At 43.3% G+C, this 20,005-nt stretch overlaps 2 protein-coding genes and 1 non-coding gene across 6 annotated transcripts in view; 2 read left to right on the top strand and 1 right to left on the bottom strand.

Annotated features, from left to right (window-relative positions):
• LOC132529296 (thioredoxin reductase 1, cytoplasmic-like) overlaps positions 1-3,624 on the top strand; it is a 51,921-nt gene extending 48,297 nt beyond the window's left edge. Inside the window, exon 4 of the mRNA XM_060165624.1 lies at positions 3,539-3,624. Within this exon, the coding sequence (XP_060021607.1) occupies positions 3,539-3,624 (86 nt within the window). The remainder of the gene's footprint in view (positions 1-3,538) is intronic.
• The window catches only part of LOC132529778 (thioredoxin reductase 1, cytoplasmic), a 90,514-nt gene that overhangs the window by 6,534 nt on the left and 63,975 nt on the right, over positions 1-20,005 (top strand). The window contains exon 1 of one of the 4 annotated variants that reach the window (XM_060166737.1): positions 11,165-11,317. The exons of 1 other annotated variant lie outside the window; for it this stretch is intronic. The gene's annotated coding sequence lies outside the window, so the exon portion shown is untranslated. 2 more of the 4 variants (XM_060166738.1, XM_060166739.1) reach the window with 2 other exon arrangements.
• Positions 3,797-3,868, bottom strand: TRNAA-UGC (transfer RNA alanine (anticodon UGC)). Its single transcript has one exon. It is a non-coding gene; the product is annotated as a tRNA-Ala (tRNA).

The following is a 20,005-nucleotide window of genomic DNA, read 5'->3' as shown; positions in this document are numbered from 1 at the left end:
AATGAGACATAGGTCACTCTTAGTTCAAATCAGCTCTGGAGTATTAGTTGCCAATCAGGAATATTCAAGGCTACTTTATGGGTGAACATAGCCCTCCACCAACGATTTGTAGTCATAAACTCTCTTGGGATTCTGGAATTTGGGCTCTTGGAGAATTAGAGGGGGATGTTCCTCTCAATGTCAACTACCTAATAGGGTTTAAGAATTTGGAGGTTAATAATGATAATAAAGTATATGGCACTCCTTTCATCTGTAAGATCTAAAAGCTGTTTAAGACTATTAATACTCACACAACCCCTTGGCTCGCGGTGAGGGCGGCTGATCTCCAGTTTTATAAGACGAGACGTCTGAGGCTTGACTGCAGTAAAGCCTGTACCTCCTGAGGTTCTGCTGGCCAGTTGGTTTTCTAGATTAAAAAGGTTTTCTTTCCTCTAGAGTTGAAATGGGACGCTGAGAGACCTAAAACAAATGGAATGCAGGAGGGGGATGTTTCTGCACTAGTGTTTGTACATTATGCATGTAGGTACATGTGATACAAAATGGATTAAAGACATGAGGAACTTTTTTTTAAGTTCCTCATGTCTTTGCATTTCTTTTAGCAAGTTGTTTGAGAAAATTACATTTTTCTTCTACCAGAGAAAGAACAAGCTGTGAGCAATGAGAGGGGATGACTGTGAAAAACGGCATGCTTAACAATAGACTGCTAATTAAAAGAAAGATGAATAGGTTACCCCCTTGAATTAAGTTTTAAACGGAGTCTAGTGTAACACTTTTTTTTTTTTGTGGTACGCGGGCCTCTCACTGCCGTGGCCTCTCCTGCCGTGGAGCACAGGCTCTGGACGCGCAGGCCCAGCGGCCACGGCCCACGGGCCCAGCCGCTCCACGGCACGCGGGAGCCCCCCGGCACGAACCTGCGTCCCCCGCATCGGCAGGCAGACTCCCAACCACTGCGCCACCAGGGAAGCCCCTAGTGTAACACATTTTTAACAGTTACTGTGAATAACTAAATTGTCAAAGGAGAAAATCCAAACTCTTAACCACACTGAGGTCTTCCTAGATTTGTACCATGCCTAAGGACGTAATGGTGATAATAACAACTGAAATATTGAATACCTACCACATTCTGAGCCCTTTACGTCTACTTACTCATTTAATTTCCACAACTGCCACATAAAATGCAGGTGCTATTTTTTATGGCCATTTACAGATAAGCAAACTGAGGCACAGAAAGGTAATGGAACTTGCCTAAGGGCATGCCACCTGTCAGCAGAAACGCCAGGTTATGTGATGTCAGAGGAGGCTCCTGTAACTATTGGGCCATACTGCTTGTCAGCAGAAAGCTAGATGAGGCTGTGAGATCAGCTGAAATATTCACAAAAGAGGAGACCTGGGCACATTTGAAGACAGAAGGCTTAAATATTGAATGGTCAGGGATGCAAGTTAAGAAGAGGATGTTTAAGGGATGTGGAGTCCCTAAGAGTACTTGGAATTAGAATAGGTCATGGGCTCTGATAAAGGTAAGCTTTAGCAGAGGTAGAAGAATCCTTATCCTTTTGGGGTTGCAGTGAAGTCTAAGTGTAGAGAGCTGCCATGCAGAAGACATGTAGGAGGGAAAGTAGTTTGTACCTGATGACCTTGAGCTTTTAGATGGTGTGCTGGAGCTGGCTCTTACCAGCACAAGAGAGCCATGGTTAAACGTTCGGGAATATTGCAGGCAGGTTTGTAGCTTGAAATCAGCCAAAGTGGGGGTATTTATACCACGGAAGCTGGCAGATGCTACAAGTGAGGGCTTCTCCCCGCAACTGCCACCCAAAGCTGGTTTACCAGGACACCTTAGACTCTCTTCTCTTTACTTCATGAACATTCGAAAGCCTGCTATCCTGCCAGTTGAATTCAAACCTTGAGTGAGTGCCTGCCTACTATGGGGAAGGCACTGTGCCAAGTACGGGGGGTGCAAAAACCAGCCCCCAGAGTGAAAATGACTGTGGTGGAGAGGAAAGAGCATGAGGACATAAGTCCTGGACTAGCTCTCAGAACTTTGGCCACTCTCTTATCCTTGGTTTACTCATCTGCAAATGGAGATGATAATATGTATCCCAAAGGGTGAGTAAGAGGATTAATGAGAACATGTAAAGCTCCTGGCACAGAGGTGCTCACTAAGTGACAGTTCTGAGAGTGGCAGACATGTAAACAGACAGCTTTTCTGTAGCTTGACATAAGAAATAAAGGAGTAACTAATTCTGTTTGATCAGAGGCGGCTTCACAGAGATCTTGGTGCCCCAAGCAGGATTTCAGGTAGATGCTTCATGGATGAATTCTGACCTGGCTCTTGTCAGAAAATTAATCTTTTTTTTTTTTTTTTGGCCCTAGAGCATGTTCCTTTTGCCTTTTTTTTTAGCCCTTACCTCACTATACATTATTGAGTAGTAAGACAAACAATAGATTTGGAGATAGGCACACCTAGATTTATATCCCATCTCCAACACACCTGCTTTGTGAACTTTGGCAAAATTCTTAACTTCCTGGAATTTCTGTTTCTAATTTTATAATATGGGTGTAATACTTGGATGATTTTAAAAATTAACTGAGAATGTAGGGGAAAGAGCCATACACTTAGCTGCCTTGGGAACCCCAAACTGAATCCAGCATATATTTATAGTTTCATCTCCCCTTATGTTTCTGCATGTCATGCAAAAACACACCATTTCTTTCCTACTACTGTGTCTTTGTACCTATTGCTCCCTCTGCTTAGAAAAATTCTGTTTAAGAGTTGAACAGGGGCTTCCCTGGTGGTGCAGCGGTTGAGAGTCTGCCTGCCGATGCAGGGGACACGGGTTCGTGCCCCGGTCCGGGAAGATCCCACATGCCGCGGAGCGGCTGGGCCCGTGAGCCATGGCCACTGAGCCTGCGCGTCCGGAGCCTGTGCTCCGCAACGGGAGAGGCCACAACAGTGAGAGGTCCACATACCGGAAAAAAAAAAAAAGAAAAGAAAAGAAAAAAGAGTTGAACAGCATCGTGGTAATAGCCAAGGGCTGGGCATCAGTCTCGGTTCTGCCAGTTATTAGCTAGGTGACCATGGGAAGATAATTTTCCTCTTTATATCTCAGGTTTTTTTCAGATATCTGTAAAATGGGGGAAATAATGGTATTTTACTCATTGGATTATTGTGAGGATTAAATTAGCCATGTAAAGACCCAAGTTTATGCCTGGCATGTGGTAAGCACTGAAAAATTCTTAGGTATTACTCCCACTCCCATTACTACCACCTTTATTATTCCTCCAGGTGTGGTTCAAATATCACCTGCTTCCCCAATTTCCCTACACCATTATTTGCTTGCCCTCTGTGAAGTTGATGGACCACCACATGTTCTAGGCACACTCCTAGGCATATTACAGGTGTTATTTTATTCAGATACCCAATATGTTCTCAGCCACCCTCTGGGATTGATCAAATTCTTGAAGGTCAGATTCACCTTTATAAGAGGACTGAGAATCTTTGACAGTTACTATGTAAAGACTCTTTTTCCTTTCCTCTTAGAAAAATATGAAATCTACAAGTTAACTAGTAATATCCCCACTGTACAGATCGAATCTTTCGACAAACATTTTTTGAGCAATTACTAAGTGTGGGCACTATATTAAGTGCTGGGAACACTGTGGTGAACATAAATAATCCTGATCCCTGCCCACATGTAGCTATTTACATTTAAATTAATTAAATATAAATAAAGTTTAAAACTCAGATCAGCACTTGCACTAGCCATATTTTCCAAGGATTAAACAAGGAGAAATCAGATGGAGATGCTGGGGATTGAACCCAGGACCTCATACATGCAAAGCATGCACTCTACCACTGAGCTACATCCCCATATGCTCTAGTTATGTTTTATTTGCTCAATAACTACATGTGGTTAGAGGCTATTGGGTTGGACAATGCTAATATAGAATATTTGCATCATCATGGAAAGTTCTATTGAACTAAGCTGTTCTAGAGGGGGAGGCTGACATTGATCAAATAACCATACTTAAAAATATAACTGCAATTGTGGTAAGTACTAATCAGAAAGAATACATGGTAACACAAGAGCATTTCATAGGGGGATTTGGCTTATGTGACTGAGACATGTTTGAACTAAGATGTGTTGAGTGATTGGGAGTTAGCAAAGCCTGTGGTTAGATTAATTAAAGGGATTGAAAAAAGGCTAATGGCTGGGGCATAGAGACGGAGGGAAGGTTTGGGTGAGATAAAGAGGTAGAAGGACCACAGAGGACCTTGTAGAAAGAGGATGAGAAAGCTGAGAGGCTTAGTAATTTGACTGTCTAATCAGTGATGGAACCTAGATTTGACTTAAGTCTGCTGCATAATAGATGTATATAGTCAAAGTACTTTGCCTCTGTAATTTACAGATCTCATCTTGCTCCTTTCCTCTTTGGAAATCACCAAATTTCCTCTACTAGATTATTTCTTCAGTATTGAAACATGCTATAATAACTTCCTTCTTAGACAAAATCCCATTGTTTTCTGCTTTTATAGCAAAACTCTTTGGAAGAGTTGGCTATACTTACTACCTCCTTGTCCTTTTTTTCTGTTTCTTGTTGTTGTTTTTTTTTTTACCGGTACGCGGGTCTCTCACTGTTGTGGCCTTTCCCATTGCGGAGCACAGGCTCTGGATGCGCAGGCTCAGCGGCCATGGCTCACGGGCCCAGCCGCTCCGCGGCATGTGGGGTCTTCCCGGACCGGGGCACAAACCCGTGTCCCCTGCATCGGCAGGCGGACTCTCAACCGCTGCGCCACCAGGGAAGCCCTCTGTTTCTTGTTGAACCGCCTCTACTTAGGCTTTCTTTCCCCCAGTCATTTTCAGTAAAGTCGGCAATAACTTCCATGATTCAGTCCTTATCTTGCAGGTTTTCTCAGCAGCACCTGATATAATTGATCTTCCTCCTTTTCGGAGCACGTCTTCCTTGGCTTTTGATTTAGCACATTCTCTTGGTTTTCCTCCTACCTCCCTTCTCAGCCTCCTTTGCTGGACCCTTCTCCGTTGCACTTTGCCAGGGCTCAGTCCTGGACTGTCTTCATTTCTCTAAATGCATTAACTTACTAGGTAATTTCATCTAGTCGCATGATGTGATGGCTGATTTTATGGTACCCAGTTGTTTGGTCAGACACCAGTCTACATGTAGCTGTGAAGGTATTTTTTAATGTGATTAACACTGAAATCAATAGACTTTTGAGTAAAGCAGATTACTCTCCATAATGTGCGTGAGCTTCCTGCAATCAGTTGAAGGCCTTAAGAGAAGAGATTGAGGTCTCCTGCAGAGGGAAGAATTGTGCCTCCAGACTGCCTTCAGACTCGAGACTGCCACATTAAGACTGCTGGAATTTCCAGCTTGCTGACCTGTTCCGTAGGTTTCAGACTTGCCAGCCACCAAATGCTGTGAGTCATTCTCTCAAAATAAATCTTTCAAACTTCCCTGGTGGTCCAGCGGCTAAGACTCCGTGCTTCCAATGCAGGGACGGCATGGGTTCTATCCCTGGTTGGGGAAGTTCTGCATGCTGCGCAGCCAGAAAAAAAAAAAGAAAGAAAGAAAGAAAGAAAAAAAATCTCTCTCTCTCTCTCTCTCTCTCTCTCAGTTTCTCTGGAAAACCCCAACATTATCTACAATGCAATATCCATGTCATTAAATACCTTTTATATTTGACTAACAATTTTTATTGTTTATTGTTTGACTAACAATTTTTATTTCTAGCCCTGACTTCTCCCCTGAATTCCAGATTTGCATACCAGCTACCTACTCAAAATCTCCATTTGGATAACAGTAGGTTTCTCAAACCATACTATGCATTTGTCCCAAACTATTGCTTTCCATCGCTCCCATTCCCATCTTTTCTCCTCCTCCCTGAGTATCCCCCCTTTCATCAGGGAGTGCTCCCATCTACCCAGTTGCCAAGGCCAAAACCCTGGAGTCATTGATTCTTTTCTTTCTTTTACACCCCTCGTTCCATCCATCTGTAAAACTAATTAGGTTTATCTTCAGATATATGTTCTCAACTCACTAATCCAAACCATCATCTCAGCTTGGACCACCACGGTAACTTCTTGACTGGTCTGTGTTCCTCCACGCTGAGTCCCTACCTTAGTCTCTCCTCCACACAGCAGAGCAATCCTTTAAGGATACAAACTAGATCATTTCCCTCTCCTCTCTTGTGACACTTTGGCTTCTTATCACATTAAGAATGAAATCCAAATTTCTGACTATGGCCTTTGGGATCTGACCCCTGGCTACTCCTCTGACCTCACTACCTACCACTTTCTTCCTCACTCACTGAGCTGTAGACACATTGGTTCCCTTGCACATCTGTGGACAAATCGAGCAGGCTCCCAGCTTAGGGAGCTGTTTCCTGTTTCCTCTGCTTAGAAAGATTTCCCCCTCTTAAGTCTTGCTCCTTCATCTCACTCTGGTCTCTGCTCGAGTACCATATACTTAGATCTTTCCTGACCTCCCTACCCTACTTTATTCTCAGGGTACAAAGAATCCTTTCCAAAAAAATTTTTTTTTCGCCCTGTGAGGGGAGAAATGATGTTGGGTGGTAACTACTGGAATTGGGCATATGGGATCTTGGGAGACTTTAAAAAATGGGAACATTACAGTGTGCTTGTATGATGATGGGAATGATCAGGTAGAGAACAAGAAACTGATGATGCCAGAGAGGGAGGCTAATGGGAGGAGTGAAGTTATCGAAGGTTGAGAAGTCAAGAAAGGATGAAAATGCGCACACAAGTGGAGAGGCTGGCCTTCATTAAATCAAGAGCGAAGGCGGGGAATATGGCAGCTTGGTGGTTGAGATGGAAGTTGGTGGGACTTTGGGACTTTCCTGGACAGTCCAGTGATTAAGACTCCTTGATCCCAATACAGGGGGCACAGGTTTGTCCCTGGTGGGGGAACTAAGATCCTGCATGCCGTATGGCACAGCCAAAAAAAAAAAAAAAAAAAGGGAAATAGGTGGGAGTTCTGTCTGGTTGATTCTCTTTTCTTAAAGTAGAAAGCAGGTCATGAGCCAATGGCAAGGTGTAGGTGTTGTCGACTTAAAGAAAAACACACAACATAGAAGTTGTGAGTTTAAGTTTTATTCAGGGTCTTATTGAGGACTATAGCCCAGAGACAGCACTCAGTTATCTCTGAGGAGTTGCTCCAAAGAAGTAGGGGAGAGACCCGTTTATATATGATTTTTTTTTTTTTTTTGGCTAGGAAATACACACTGTCAAGCATACATCTTGGTAAAAGATTACTGCTAATCACAAAGAACAGATATCTCAAGTTTAAGTGCTTAGCTAAATATGAGAAGATGCAAGAATCTGGGGTCATTAAAATTCTTCCTGAGATACGCATCTGGCTATTTAAGGGCCTGTTTATCTAAAGCCCGGAGTGCTTCATCCTGTTTCCATCCTGAATTCCTCTCAGGTTGGTGGGCAACTGAATTGGGTTCCGACTTAACCCTTGTAGAACTGGGTGGTGAGTGTTGGCGAGGGGGAAATTTCCCAGTCTACCTGTCTTGAGTTCTTATATCTGGACCAATAATAAAATTGACACAAGACATTAACAGGAGAAAGAGAAACAAATTTTAATTCATGCACATGGCGATCCCATAGAAATGGTGCCCAAGAAGTGGCCAAAGCAGGCAGCTTTTATACTTTTTTAAACAAAGAAACAATACATTTGTGAGGAATTGACAGGACAAAGAAACTTAGGTTTTGGGTGCCCAACTAGTGACGATTATCAACAGAGTTTGGGCTTGGGGTAGTATATTAAAGAAGTAATGAGTTTGTTTATATAGGCTTCCTGGCCCCAAATTCCCTATCTTTTGTGTTAAGGGCGTCCTTCTACCTCTAGATGCAAGGAGTGCACATTTCACATGAGTGACTTATTTCCTATTTTCAGTGAGACAGAAAGGAGAGTCAGAGTGTCCCTCTTGCGTTGGCTGTTTCTTTTTTTTTTAATTTATTTATTTAATTTATTTATATTTTTGGCTATGTTTGGTCTTCGTTGCTGTGCGTGGGCTTTCTCTAGTTTCGGCGAGCGGGGGCTACTCTTCTTTGCGGCGTATAGGCTTCTCCTTGCGGTGGCTTCTCTTGCTGAGGAGCACAGGCTCTAGGGGCGCAGGCTTCAGTAGTTGTGGCTTGCAGGCTCTAGAGCACAGGCTCAGTAGTTGTGGTGCACGGGCTTAAGTCACTCTGCAGCATGTGGGATCTTCCTGGACCAGGGCTTGAACCTGTGTCCCCTTCATTGGCAGGCAGATTCTTCACCACTGCACCACCGGGGAAGCCCTAAAGTGAAATTACTTTTAATTTCTGTGTTTTCTCCAGCAATGTTTTCTGGTTAAGTAGGGTACAGAATATGTGGACATCTAGGTTTAACAAGGGTGGCTGTTGCCAAGTCAGTACAATTGAGGAGTTTGGATTTTATTTAGAGGTTCCTAGAGAACTACTGGAGGATTGCGCAGAGATCTGGGTGTCAGGAAGGTGGTTCTAGCTCAGTGTGTATGTATGAGAAAGACTTATTGAGGAATGGTAGTTTAGTGCAAGAGGACCCTTGATTGAACACCTTCATAGACCTGTTAATAGTGTCCTTAGATGACAGCTCAGGGACAGAGGGTCTTTTCCAGCATTTTCTGTATACTTACAATATATAACAGGTTCTGGGAGGGCATGATAAATCAAGCAAGGTTTTGCCTTCTCAAAACTCTCTTGGCTTTAGATGATTTGTAATTATTTTTAGGTGTTTGGGGACACAGAAGAGGGAAGGAGCGATAAACACAGGGTAGAAATCAGGCAAGCCCTCCCACAGGAGATGACATTTCAGATGAGCTTTGAGGGAGTAGGCCCTTAGGGAGGGAAGATAATTTTAGGCAGGAGGAATAACATGAACCCAGTCAAGAGATGCAAGATGTACCACTAGAACAAATGCTGCATGATGAGAAATGGGGGAGGGGGGTATGAGTGCCAGCGAGCGGCTCTTCTTCCATTGACCAGCAACGAAATAGAACTAAGACGTTCTATTTCCTGACAAGGGTAAGGCATCTGGGCCCTGAACTGTAGCAAGAATGGTTTGAAAGGAAAGTGAAGCTTTTTTTAACGGTGATTTTTTTTTTAACTTAAAAAATAACTACATGGAGCTGCTCTTGGGATTTGTGCTATAATCTGCTCACTTAAGAACAGTTTGAAGTTAAAATGCCTTATCTAGCCTTTTCTGGAATGCCATTAGAAAATGTTAACTATGGTAACTCGGACCTGTCTGTCCCAGAAGGCTCTTAGAAGTCAACCCTTATCACTTGCTTTTAGCACATTAAGTTAAATGATTTTAAAGTCCCTCTGTATCCTAAGACATGCTTTTGCAATAAACTGTAGCTTCTATAGATGTTTAAGAATGTGGAGTTATGACGCCAGCTCATGGGTTGTTTTGTGTAGATTAAATGAAAGAAGGCATGTAAACTGGTTAGTACAAAGCTTGGCACAGCAGCTGGGAGTAAATGGTAAGTTCTCTGCCTTAATCCCAGCTGTCTTTCCTTCACATTTTTCATTCTTTGCTTCCTAAGTCATCTTGTTTCCTGAACACCTATGTGCTAGACCCATCTTCTCTTCTCAGGACCCCAGAATCAGGTTAGGCACTCACATAAATAACCACCAAACAGAGTGTCAGTTTAGCACCTTGTAGGGGAACAAAACTTTCCACCCCCAAATGTGTCTCTTTGGTTTGAGGATGATTTGGGGCTGATTATTTTTAAGAAACAAAACCTCAGGAAGAACTTTCTACCTTCTGCCCTTAACCGCCTAAAGGGCCTATTCAGGAAGAACAACTATCACCATAGAAAACTAAAGTATACCATGAACTAGGTGTGGTAGACTAGGGGCACTCAGCAAGGCCTGTTTGATCAAAGTCCTCTCTGGGTCCCACTGTGTCCGCATGACCCAGCAAACATTTGTTTATCAAACATTTGCTCATCTTCATCTTCCTTCCCTTTGAAGTCCCAAACACTTACCCTCTTCTCCTTCTCTGGGAAGGTATACAAGCTTAAGTCGCCTAACTTGTCCTTGGACCTCATATTCTCATCTTGCTCTGCTACATATGTAATTAAATTTGATTTTCTCCTGTTAATGTGTCTCATGCCAATTTAATTCTTAGACCAGCTAGAAGAACCTAGGAGGCTAAAGGGTTTTTTCCCTCCCCCACAATGTGTAGAGTGTGTGTGTGTGTGTGTGTGTGCGCGCGTTCTGAAACTGAGAGGCTGCAACAAGCCTCTGCCTTGCACTTGGGAGGAGACTCAAAAGGAGCAAATTGTGGCTTCACGGAGCCTTTAGAAACCAGCAACCTGAGCGTGTTTCAGTCTGGCAGTATCCAGACAAAGAAGTGGGAAAGACATTCATTTATTTATTTCTTCATCAAATATTCATAGCCACCTGCTAGCACAAGGTGCTGAGTAAGAATATGAGTAAGAGCAGGGAAGTATGAGGGAGTGTGGTTCACTCGGGTAGCTGGCTGCAGGTGCCGGGCATGGCTGGAGTTAAATATACGCAGTTTTCCTTCAACAACATGACGAACCAAAATCTGAGTGGGATAAGGAGGAAGTACTATAAAGCGAAGTTATGTGTTGGTGAAAGTTTGTCACTTCTTTTCAGAATTAGTCAGGATGGACTAGAAGTTTTTTTTTTTTTAAAGCCTAATCGCTTCCTTTAGGGAATCACCAGACTGACTAATCCATTACTTTAGGGCAGTAGGTCCCAAACTGCTGTTCACTAGAATCATCCAGGGAGTTTTAACAACCTCAGATGGCCAGGTCGCAAGCAATACCAATTACATCAGAATGTCTGCGGGTGGGAACCAGGCGTCAGTGTTTTTGAAGATCCTCGCATGCTTACAATCGGTAGCAAAGTTCGGGAGTCACTGCCCGAGGGCATAGTCCAGTTTTGTTCAATTAAGCCACACTCTTGGTTCCGGTTCCAAATATTTCTTAAATTGTTTTTGCTCCTTTCTTGGTTTGGGGGCGCTGTGAGCAGGAAGAGGATGTGCTGTCACCCAATTAGGAGATCCCACTTTGCTAAGCGCATCAGCCTAGTTGCCAGTGCTGCACGAAGAGTGGGTTTTTGCTTTGTCATTCTGACTCTGGCGGTTTGCCCGCCCATTCAGAGGAGGGCGCGGCTTCTCGGAGCTACTGGGAACCCGCAGCCTTTCCTCCTCAGTTTGCTTCAGTCCCGCATTGCACCGGAGCGGCAGGTGCTGGGACGTCTGAAGGAGCGCCTGGTGCCCAAGGACTCGTGTTCGTGTAAGCTTCGGGTTTACTGAAAACGGAGGAAGCCCCAAGCCCCTGGGCTGTGAACACTCTGGGCCGAGAGCATCCTCCTGCCGGGTGCCTTGTGGATGCAGGGGAAGGGGAGACGTTTGAATGCGTGTCTGAGTAGGGCCGAGGCTTCTCTTAAGTCGGGTGAGCTTCTTGGCGGTGTTCATTGTTTCGCCCGGGTCGGTGAAAGCTTGGCGTGTTGGTAGGTGAGACCGGCCCCCTGTCGGCTGGTGGTTTCCTGTCTCCAGCTCTTCTTTATAGAGACGGTTTGCAGAATATCGGAGAAAATAGTTTTTGTATCATTTCTTAATGCACGAGTCTTGAAATGTAGGTGATAATATGATGAATAGATTGACAGAGCCTTGTCAGCATTAAGCGAGTATAACGATTAAAGGATGCCTTTCGAGGAATTTTCACACCACTGAATCCTCAGAAATTGTGAGAGATTGGCAAATCACGTGTGTCTTCGTGTGTTCAAGTGGGGAGACCAAGGCTTAGACTCCTGTGACTTTCCCTAGGCTGTTAAAGGAGACAACTAAGAGGAACCGGCGCTTATCTCACTGTATCAGGCAGTACAGGATAGGGGTTAAAGGCTACACTGCACTGCCTGGTTTGAATACTGGCTTTGCTGTTGACTAGCTGCTTGAATTTGGGTAGGGAAGCTTTTCTGTGCCTCAGTTTCCCTATTGGTGAAATGGACCTGATTGGACCTACTTCAACAGGGTAATTATGAAGATTAAGTATTAACATATGCAAAGCACTACAGAATCGTTAGCTGCTATTATTATTGTTATTGTCAAACAGCTATACTTTGGGGGCTGGTGTGGTTTTTGTCTCATGAATGGACCTGATGTCAGTATAACTAGAGACTATTTTTAATTCTCACTGATTCATTCTTTACCTGAGTTCGCCCGTTTGTAAAATTGGACCATTTGCACCAAGCATGTCATTTAGGGTGTTGCTGTATTATTTCAAGGTTCTCTAATAAAAGCACCCCAAGTGGGCAGTGTTCTTAATTTTGCCTCGAGGTTTCAAATTTCAGAGAAACTTTGGAAGTTGGTTTTTTGGCATTCTGTGTATACGATGCAGAGTTCAAAGGAAGATTAAGTTGGGAGGTGTTAGTTGGCCTCGAGGCCATGTTTCCAGCCCGCGTGTAGGTGCGCCGGTCCGGGACCCGAGCTGGTGGCCGGCCTTAGTCAAGGTCAGGGCCGGGGCTGGGGCCTGGGCTGTCGCCCGGGCGAGTGCAGTTTGGGACGCGGAAGCCCCGCCCCCGCCGCGCACTTCCCGCCACGGCCCCGGGCGGAAAGACTGACCGGATCCGCTCTGCTTTTGCGCCCCAGAGAACGGGCGGGGCCTCGAGGGAGCGCTCTGCAAACTGACCTTGAAAACTGACGTACCCGTTGTGTTTTGTGAAACGGAGAAAGCTAGGCGGCCATGGTCCAACCCTGAAGGTAGGTGGGGGACCTTAACGTCTCTTTTGCCGCCTGAACTGCAAACGAGCTCATCGATCCGGCCGTGGTCTCAAGGCCAGGGTGATTGTGAGCGAACCTCCAAACGGAGCACATCCTTAGAAAACGACAAAGAAACGTGGGGGCCAGCTCACGTGTTAATCGACGTGGATGAGACACACATTTCAGAAGTGGGAAGCGTGGAAGGGCAGACGGCCTATTTTCTTCTTTTAAATAGGTTTTTTAAAGTGTCCTTTTTCTTTCCTTCCCAGTAAATCCAAATAACAAAATTTTTTAGCAGCAATGTAAACTGCTGAAAGTGAGTCGTTTAGAGAAGTACTGAGAAAAGTGGGTCAAGAAATGCTTTATCTTTGTCCGTCCCTATCGTCTTCCTCTTTAATTCTCGGGGAGGGAAACCCAGAAACCCCAGGCTCAGGGGAGAGCAACCAGCAAGCTCCTAGAGTAAGTTCATTTCCCTTCAGGTATCTCTTTTCTAGCCCAGAGTTAACAACTGGGTAGAGGGAAAGAAGAGAAAGAAATCTTTCCTTTGGGTGGTGGTGAGCGTGGTGGCAGCCCTCCCTTAGGACCATCCACTGAGGGGTGGATGGGTCATGGCCTGCCATACAAGCAAGATGATGCTGGGAGGTTGGGTGCACATTTGGGGGAGATATGCAACGTGGATGACCAGGTTAGAAAGCCTTAGAATCCCATCACCTTGATATAGCTTTAACTTTTGCTGATTTTTTTTGTCCTCCTTGTCTGTATAAATGTAATGTTTAAGAATTGGATCTTATACTTGAACATTGCCTTCTTAGAAGTAAGCCTGAGGCCTCAGTTAAATGTAACAATGTATTTAGATGTGTGTGTGTTTAGGAAGATTATAACAATTTGTATTTTTATTTACTACCTTTTCTTTTAAAAGAATCTTATTTATTACCTTTTTGAAGAATGGGTATAAGAAATGGAGATAGACTTCAAAGACAAATAGTAAACTAATGGAAAATAATTAATGGAGATTAAGGCTTTTAGCTTGGTATAAAATGCACTGTGTTACTCAAGACCTTTAGTTTGCAAGTGAAATGAGACAAAGTCCTGTTAATATTCTTTCCTGTCTGATCTTTTCTCTGCCTGTGTCATAAATTTGTACTTAAAAAGCTGTATAGGCATTTGATCTTTATATAAATTCTACACATGGTCCTAGTTTTAACACCAGTGGGAGTAAAAAGTAAAATCAGGGCTTCCCTGGTGGCGCAGTGGCTGGGAGTCCGCCTGCCGGTGCGGGGGACGCGGGTTCGTGCCCCGTCCGGGGGGATCCCACGTGCCGCGGAGCGGCTGGGCCCGTGAGCCATGGCCGCTGGGCCTGCGCGTCCGGAGCCTGTGCTCCGCCACGGGAGAGGCCACGGCAGTGAGAGGCCCGCGTACCGCAAAAAAAAAAAAAAAAAAGTAAAATCACTTTTTTATAAGCTTTGCACCCACTTTATTGGTAAGATCTGATGTTCTCAATTCTATATGATCATAGTTAATTTCAGACATTTAGTGAGGTGCGATGCCATGCATGAAAAGCCTACCACCAAGTTATAATTAAATTTTAAAAAATGAACATCTCTTTTAAGTAAACTTACCACTCTCCTTTGTATCATTTGATATATTTTTGGTTTTTAATGAGTACTAAGATATGGAAGAAGACACAACAACCTAAGGCTACTGCTTTGAAATGTTTGTGAATTTCTAGATAATTGTTGCCCACGTTTGGAACTAAATGGTAGGTCTTGAAATTCTTTAGGGAACATTGGGTTTGAGTGGAGAAAGGCATTTATTTAGTGGAGAGTTGAGTGCTTATAGAATTAGTGTTATAATCCTGAAGTCCACACCTTAAAAAAGGTTAAGATTTCCTGCTTTAGTTGCAACCTAAATAATGGAGAGGGAGGGAGCTCGTTAAAACATGTGCTTTTCTTTTCTCCTCTTAATATTGTTTCTTCCTTTGTCTTCCTTTCTCCTCAATAAATAGCAGCAGCAGCAAAACCTACCCTGTTTTCACAGTGTACTATGGGAGACCAGGGAGTACAGCCCTACTACAAGGAACTGATAAATTTAGATGACTACCTACGGGATGAAGGCTTTAGTGCCTTTCAAAAAACTGTAGACTATGGACCACCTGCACAGAGTCCCCTGGAGTGCTTGTTAAACACACATGCTTGGGCTTTACCCGAGATCTTGTTCATTGAACCCTCTGGAAGGGGCTAGGTTCTGCCTTTAAATTTATTTTAAACAAGCCTCCTCAGGTAATTCTTATGATAAATATCACGTTTGAGACTTACTTTAATGTATAAGGTAGTTTGGTCACGATTAGTTGCTAAATAATTAGAATCGAGGAAAACCAAACAAAAGATTACTATTTAATACCTAAAAAGTGTTAGTTAGAAGATGGCAAATAGTAACTCAACAGGCAAGTAACACTTCCTACCTGAATAGAAAAATGGGGAACTGTGCTATCTGTGGTCAGGGCTTGTGTGTCCACGTGTGAAATTAGCACTAGCTAGCTACTAAATTCTAAGAACTATGAATATAGTTCCTGTTGCACAAAGACATACGGCTTTCATAAACATTTTAGTTCTTAAGAGCAAGCTTGCAAATTTTCCTACAGGGACTCTTTCTTATATGTAAATCAGTGTCTCCAGGATTCCAGAGTTTTGAAACCACTCATATAAAATGAATGCCTGTCGGTGGTATTGAGAGGTAAAGCAAAGTGAGTGAAAGAGTGCTTATTGGAATACAAAGTGCCAGACATAGTTAAGCCTTCAGTAGTTTGAGATAATAATCTTGGGAGATTAAGACTAAAACTTGCAACATGGGACTTAATTTCTTCCAAGACGGACACAAAGTGGTGCATGATTAACGTCCAAGGGAATTAATGGAGCCAGTGTGGGAGGAGCTCAGAGGTGATGGTGGTGTGGTCAGGCTGGGAGCCCCCCACGTTCTGGGCCTGGGGTAGGCACTGAAACAGGCAGGTCTCCTTTCAAGCCTAACTTCTAAAAGTTACCAGAAACCAGACTCCTAACTGAATAGACATCGGGAAATGAGTGGTAATTTAATAACTCTGACCATTCCCTTTCTTTCTTAATACTCTACCAAAATGGGCAGAAAACTTGATTCTCTTCTCAGATAATCCCTTCCGGGGAGATTAGTAGTGTATGTGCTTTTTGGCCTAGTTAAGTTTGAGGCCTAAGGAGAATTGAAGGACTGCTTTGACTCTGGTTTATTTAAGAAGGTAAGAGTAAGGACTAACAGTGTTTACAAGAGGCATGGATTGTTAGTACAATGAATTTGTTTGGTGCTGATCATATAGTAAAATTTTTACTAGCTGTGAATGCATGGTGAGACCCAGTGCCTTCTCCCACTTTAACCAGGTGACAGCACAAGCCTCTTTGCTGTCTGTCAGTCCTTGTACAGTGGTGTCACTCTTCTGGTCCAGGCTTTGGATTTCCTCTCACCTTTCCTGTCTGTTCATTTACCAGGGCCTGACGGTTTCCCACACAGGTGCCTACTTCTTCTATTAACTTTTTGCCCAGGCTACTTCAGGTACTGTTGCCTCCTACCTAAACGGTCTCTAACTGGCTGCCCACTTTTGATCTCCCTGTCCTTGCAGTCCATCTGCTGCAGAACCATCTTCCTGATTGCTTCTTTGCTGCCCCCAGATCTGCATCCAGAATGAGTATATATTTCTTAACTTGGTTTTCTGTGTCCTCCAGGGTCTGGCCCCAACCTGCTTTTCTGGTGATCTCGTGCTCTGCCCCCGTTTATCTCTACTGGAAGCTCGTGGGAATACTGTTGGAGCTGTGGTCCCTAAAATTTCCCTCCTTTGTTCTGTTCTTCATTTTCTTTCTCGACTTCTCTTCCTGCTCAGACCCACTTTTCCAACTGCCTACCTGTGTCAGAGTACAAGGCCAGATTTGCCTGTTTCTCCCTCCTCCGCTCCCGCAGCACTCCCGCAAATCCCTGTCCCTGGGAAAGGAGGAGTCCTGCCAATATCAGAAGTGAAGAGTTAGACTTATTCCTTGTGCCTGGGATTCTAGATCTGCCTTAGAGCTCATCAGAAATTTAAATGAATGTCTGTCAATGATAGCAGCTACCATTTATTGAACGTCTGTTGTGTGATAGCCCCTAAATGCTGTGGTACCTAGTTGACTGAAATCCTCCCAGGAGTAGTCCTGTGAAGGAGGTGGTGTGATCCAGTTTTACAGATGAGCAAATGGAGGCCCTCAGAACTTAAGGAGTATGCCCCGGTGACACAGCTAATAAAGCAGCAGAGCCAGGATGGAGCGCAGGCCTGTCTGTAAAGTTCACTCTGGTGTTCTCACACTTCTGGCACTTGGCTCTGTGTTATCGCTATTGGGATGCGTGCCTGATCTCCCTGGTGTGATTGTGTGCTCATGATTCATGGCTGAGCCCATGCAAATCTTGGTATTCCTAGCATAGCTCTGGCAAATTGGCGTTTGTGCATAGCATGCTTGCTGAGTGGAACTGCATTCCTCTGTGCCTGCTAAATTATACCCTCCTTTAGAAAAGTGTCAGGAGGTAGCTAACATCCTCCTTTAGGATGAAAATGGTTTATCTTTGTATCTTCCATGTGGTATTTTAACACCTAGTATGCACTCAGTAAATACCTGTGGAATGAATGGTTGATGGTAGGGCCAGAGGACTGACTTCAGTGAGGGATTTAGCTACAAGGTGTCTGATTTGGTGAAAGTGGACTGTCTCCGTTAGCGATTAAGCCCTAAGTATAATAGTTCAGGAGAGGTTCTAGGCAGCATATAAAGCAGTTCAGACTTTTAAAAGAGCTGTATGATAGCGGCATTGTCCATCTTCAGTTTATGTAGCTGTGTCAGGTCAGTTGAGAAGAAAGTCACATTATGTCTATTTAGCTACTGTTTACTGAGCCCCTGTGTTCTCGATGTTGAGCTAGGCTCTGTCTTTGTTATCTCTAACTCAAGTCTGTAGGGCAATGTATATATTTTAAAATACCTTTGTCAACAGATGTTTGTATATGATTTTTTACAAAGAGTCGTGGCCGCTCTGTATGACAGAGAAGACGTCGGATAGAAGACATTTACAAAAGAGGAAACTCAAACTCCGAAGAAAGCACTACTTTTGACTTTAACCCAGAGCTCCAGAGCTGAGCTTTTTCAAGGCTGCCTCCTTTAGAAGCCGAATACCCAGTGCTTTCCTACCCTTAGTCTATCAGAATGATGCTCCTGATCATTGCTGACTTCTGAGGTGTCCCAGGAGAGTTGGTAATGGCTCTTACAAGGGGAAGGGTTCTCTATTCTCATCTCACACCCTTGTTTATGTTACTTCTTCAGGCTTGGCAAATCAGCCAGCACTTGGTTTTCTGAAGTGTCAGTTAAATATATGACTTTCAACCACAGAGCAAGGGCGGAGGTTTTATATACTCTAAAGTATTTCAGTGGCAGGTCCAAACTATTTTGTGGGGCTTGACTGTCATTTTATCTTTTACTTCAACTAACAGCAAAGCCTTCTTATTTGAATAGAACAGTTATTCAAAGCCTCTTTTAGATACCAGGTGTTTACAAAGAATCTGCTGAAGTCCAAGGAGCTATTTATGAGAAAAATATACATAAAGAATTGTGCTGGAATTCCCCGGCAGTCCAGTGGTTAGGACTCTGGGCTTGCATTGCAGCGGGCACAGGTTCGATCCCTGGTCAAGGAATTAAGATCCCACATGCCACGTGGCACAGCCAAAAAAAAAAAAAATTCTATGCCATTTAACTGACATTAGAATTTAAATAAACCCACACTGATTAATTTTAATAAATTTTCCAAAAAAAAAGAAAGGAATTTTGCATATAATCTCAGACTCTTCATGGCCCTGATTCAGAATTTCTAGTAGAGTGGTTTACCCTTCAAAGTGCTATACACAGTTCCATTAGTTGAAGCCCTAGTAGGTTTTTAAATTTTGTATGACAAATTTCTTTTCACTGGTATTATTATAGTGAGATATACTTCTCTGTCTTCTTTATGGATATTTAGCCTTTAAAATATTTTTCTGTTCCTAAAACAACATCCCAGGAGTGAAGCTATTGGTTTGTATACACTTTTTTTTTTTCCTATTTAGTGTCTTAATGTTTATTAATCACTTGCTATCTTTGGGATAACTGAAGATTTAAGTACCTGTTCAATAGTTGAAACTATTGTCAGATCTATCACGTAATTCTCATTCATTCAATACTTACAGTAACTTTATGATGTGAGTACTAGTATTCTCATCTTACAAATGAGGAGACTGGAGGCTGACAGGTTAAGCAACCTAAAGTAGTGCTAATAGCTAATAGGTCATGATTGGAACCCAGGTTTGCCTCCTTCCACTGTCCATGGTCTTTTCAGAAACTCGTTTAAAAAACACAGATATCTGCCTTGATCATTGGAAAGTTTACCTTTAATACTGAAAAGCCAAACAAAGCAAAAATATACACACACAAACATAACCTTAAAGGAAATTCAGATGAAAGAGAACATATACCTAACATCCAGCTACTCCAGCAAATCAAGCTAGGCCTTCATCACATCTCTTCACAGCTCAGTATTAAATCAATACCCTGGCAGGATGAGGGGAGAAAAACTGCTGTGAAAGGAGGAACAGAAAAGTGTCAGGAGGTAGCTAACAGCAGGATAAGCATATCTTTTAGAGTGCGGGACTCAAACCTGACTGGTTCTTGGCTTTGGCTCAGAAGTCTCTTAAATATCTGTTCGTTGTAGATTAATCAGGCAGTAAAACCCCACTGGAAAAGATAGTGGGTCCTATGTGACTTTTAAAATTTGACCATAGAGAGACCCATAACCTGTAACATTCATCCGTACCACCATGTTTGTGTTGAACACTAGGGGTTGTGGGAAAGAGCTTAAGAATGCTTGGAATGAATGAATCTGAACTCCTAGCAAAGGGACTGAATAATAATACTGGAGAAAAAAACTGAAGAAAAGAAGAAAGGAAATGGAGACCCTATGGAGCCTTTAGCAGCAACTCCTGAAAGAGAAAAAGGGGGAAGAGGGAAGCTAAATTATTTTGGAGGCCAAGTTGTGTGTTAAGGGACCTGAACTAGTCTTACTGCAAGAAGAAGGTAGACTTCAGTGATTTCTTTGAAGTACTCGCACTTTTTGCCTTCTGTTAAGAGTCACAGAGAAGTTTACTGGTATAACAAATTATGTA

Source organism: Lagenorhynchus albirostris, chromosome 11 (assembly GCF_949774975.1).
Source record: "Lagenorhynchus albirostris chromosome 11, mLagAlb1.1, whole genome shotgun sequence".
NCBI classification, from domain to species: Eukaryota; Metazoa; Chordata; class Mammalia; order Artiodactyla; family Delphinidae; genus Lagenorhynchus; species Lagenorhynchus albirostris.
The sequence above is the reverse complement of the archived record's forward strand: the minus strand, read 5'-3'. Positions and strand labels throughout refer to the sequence as shown.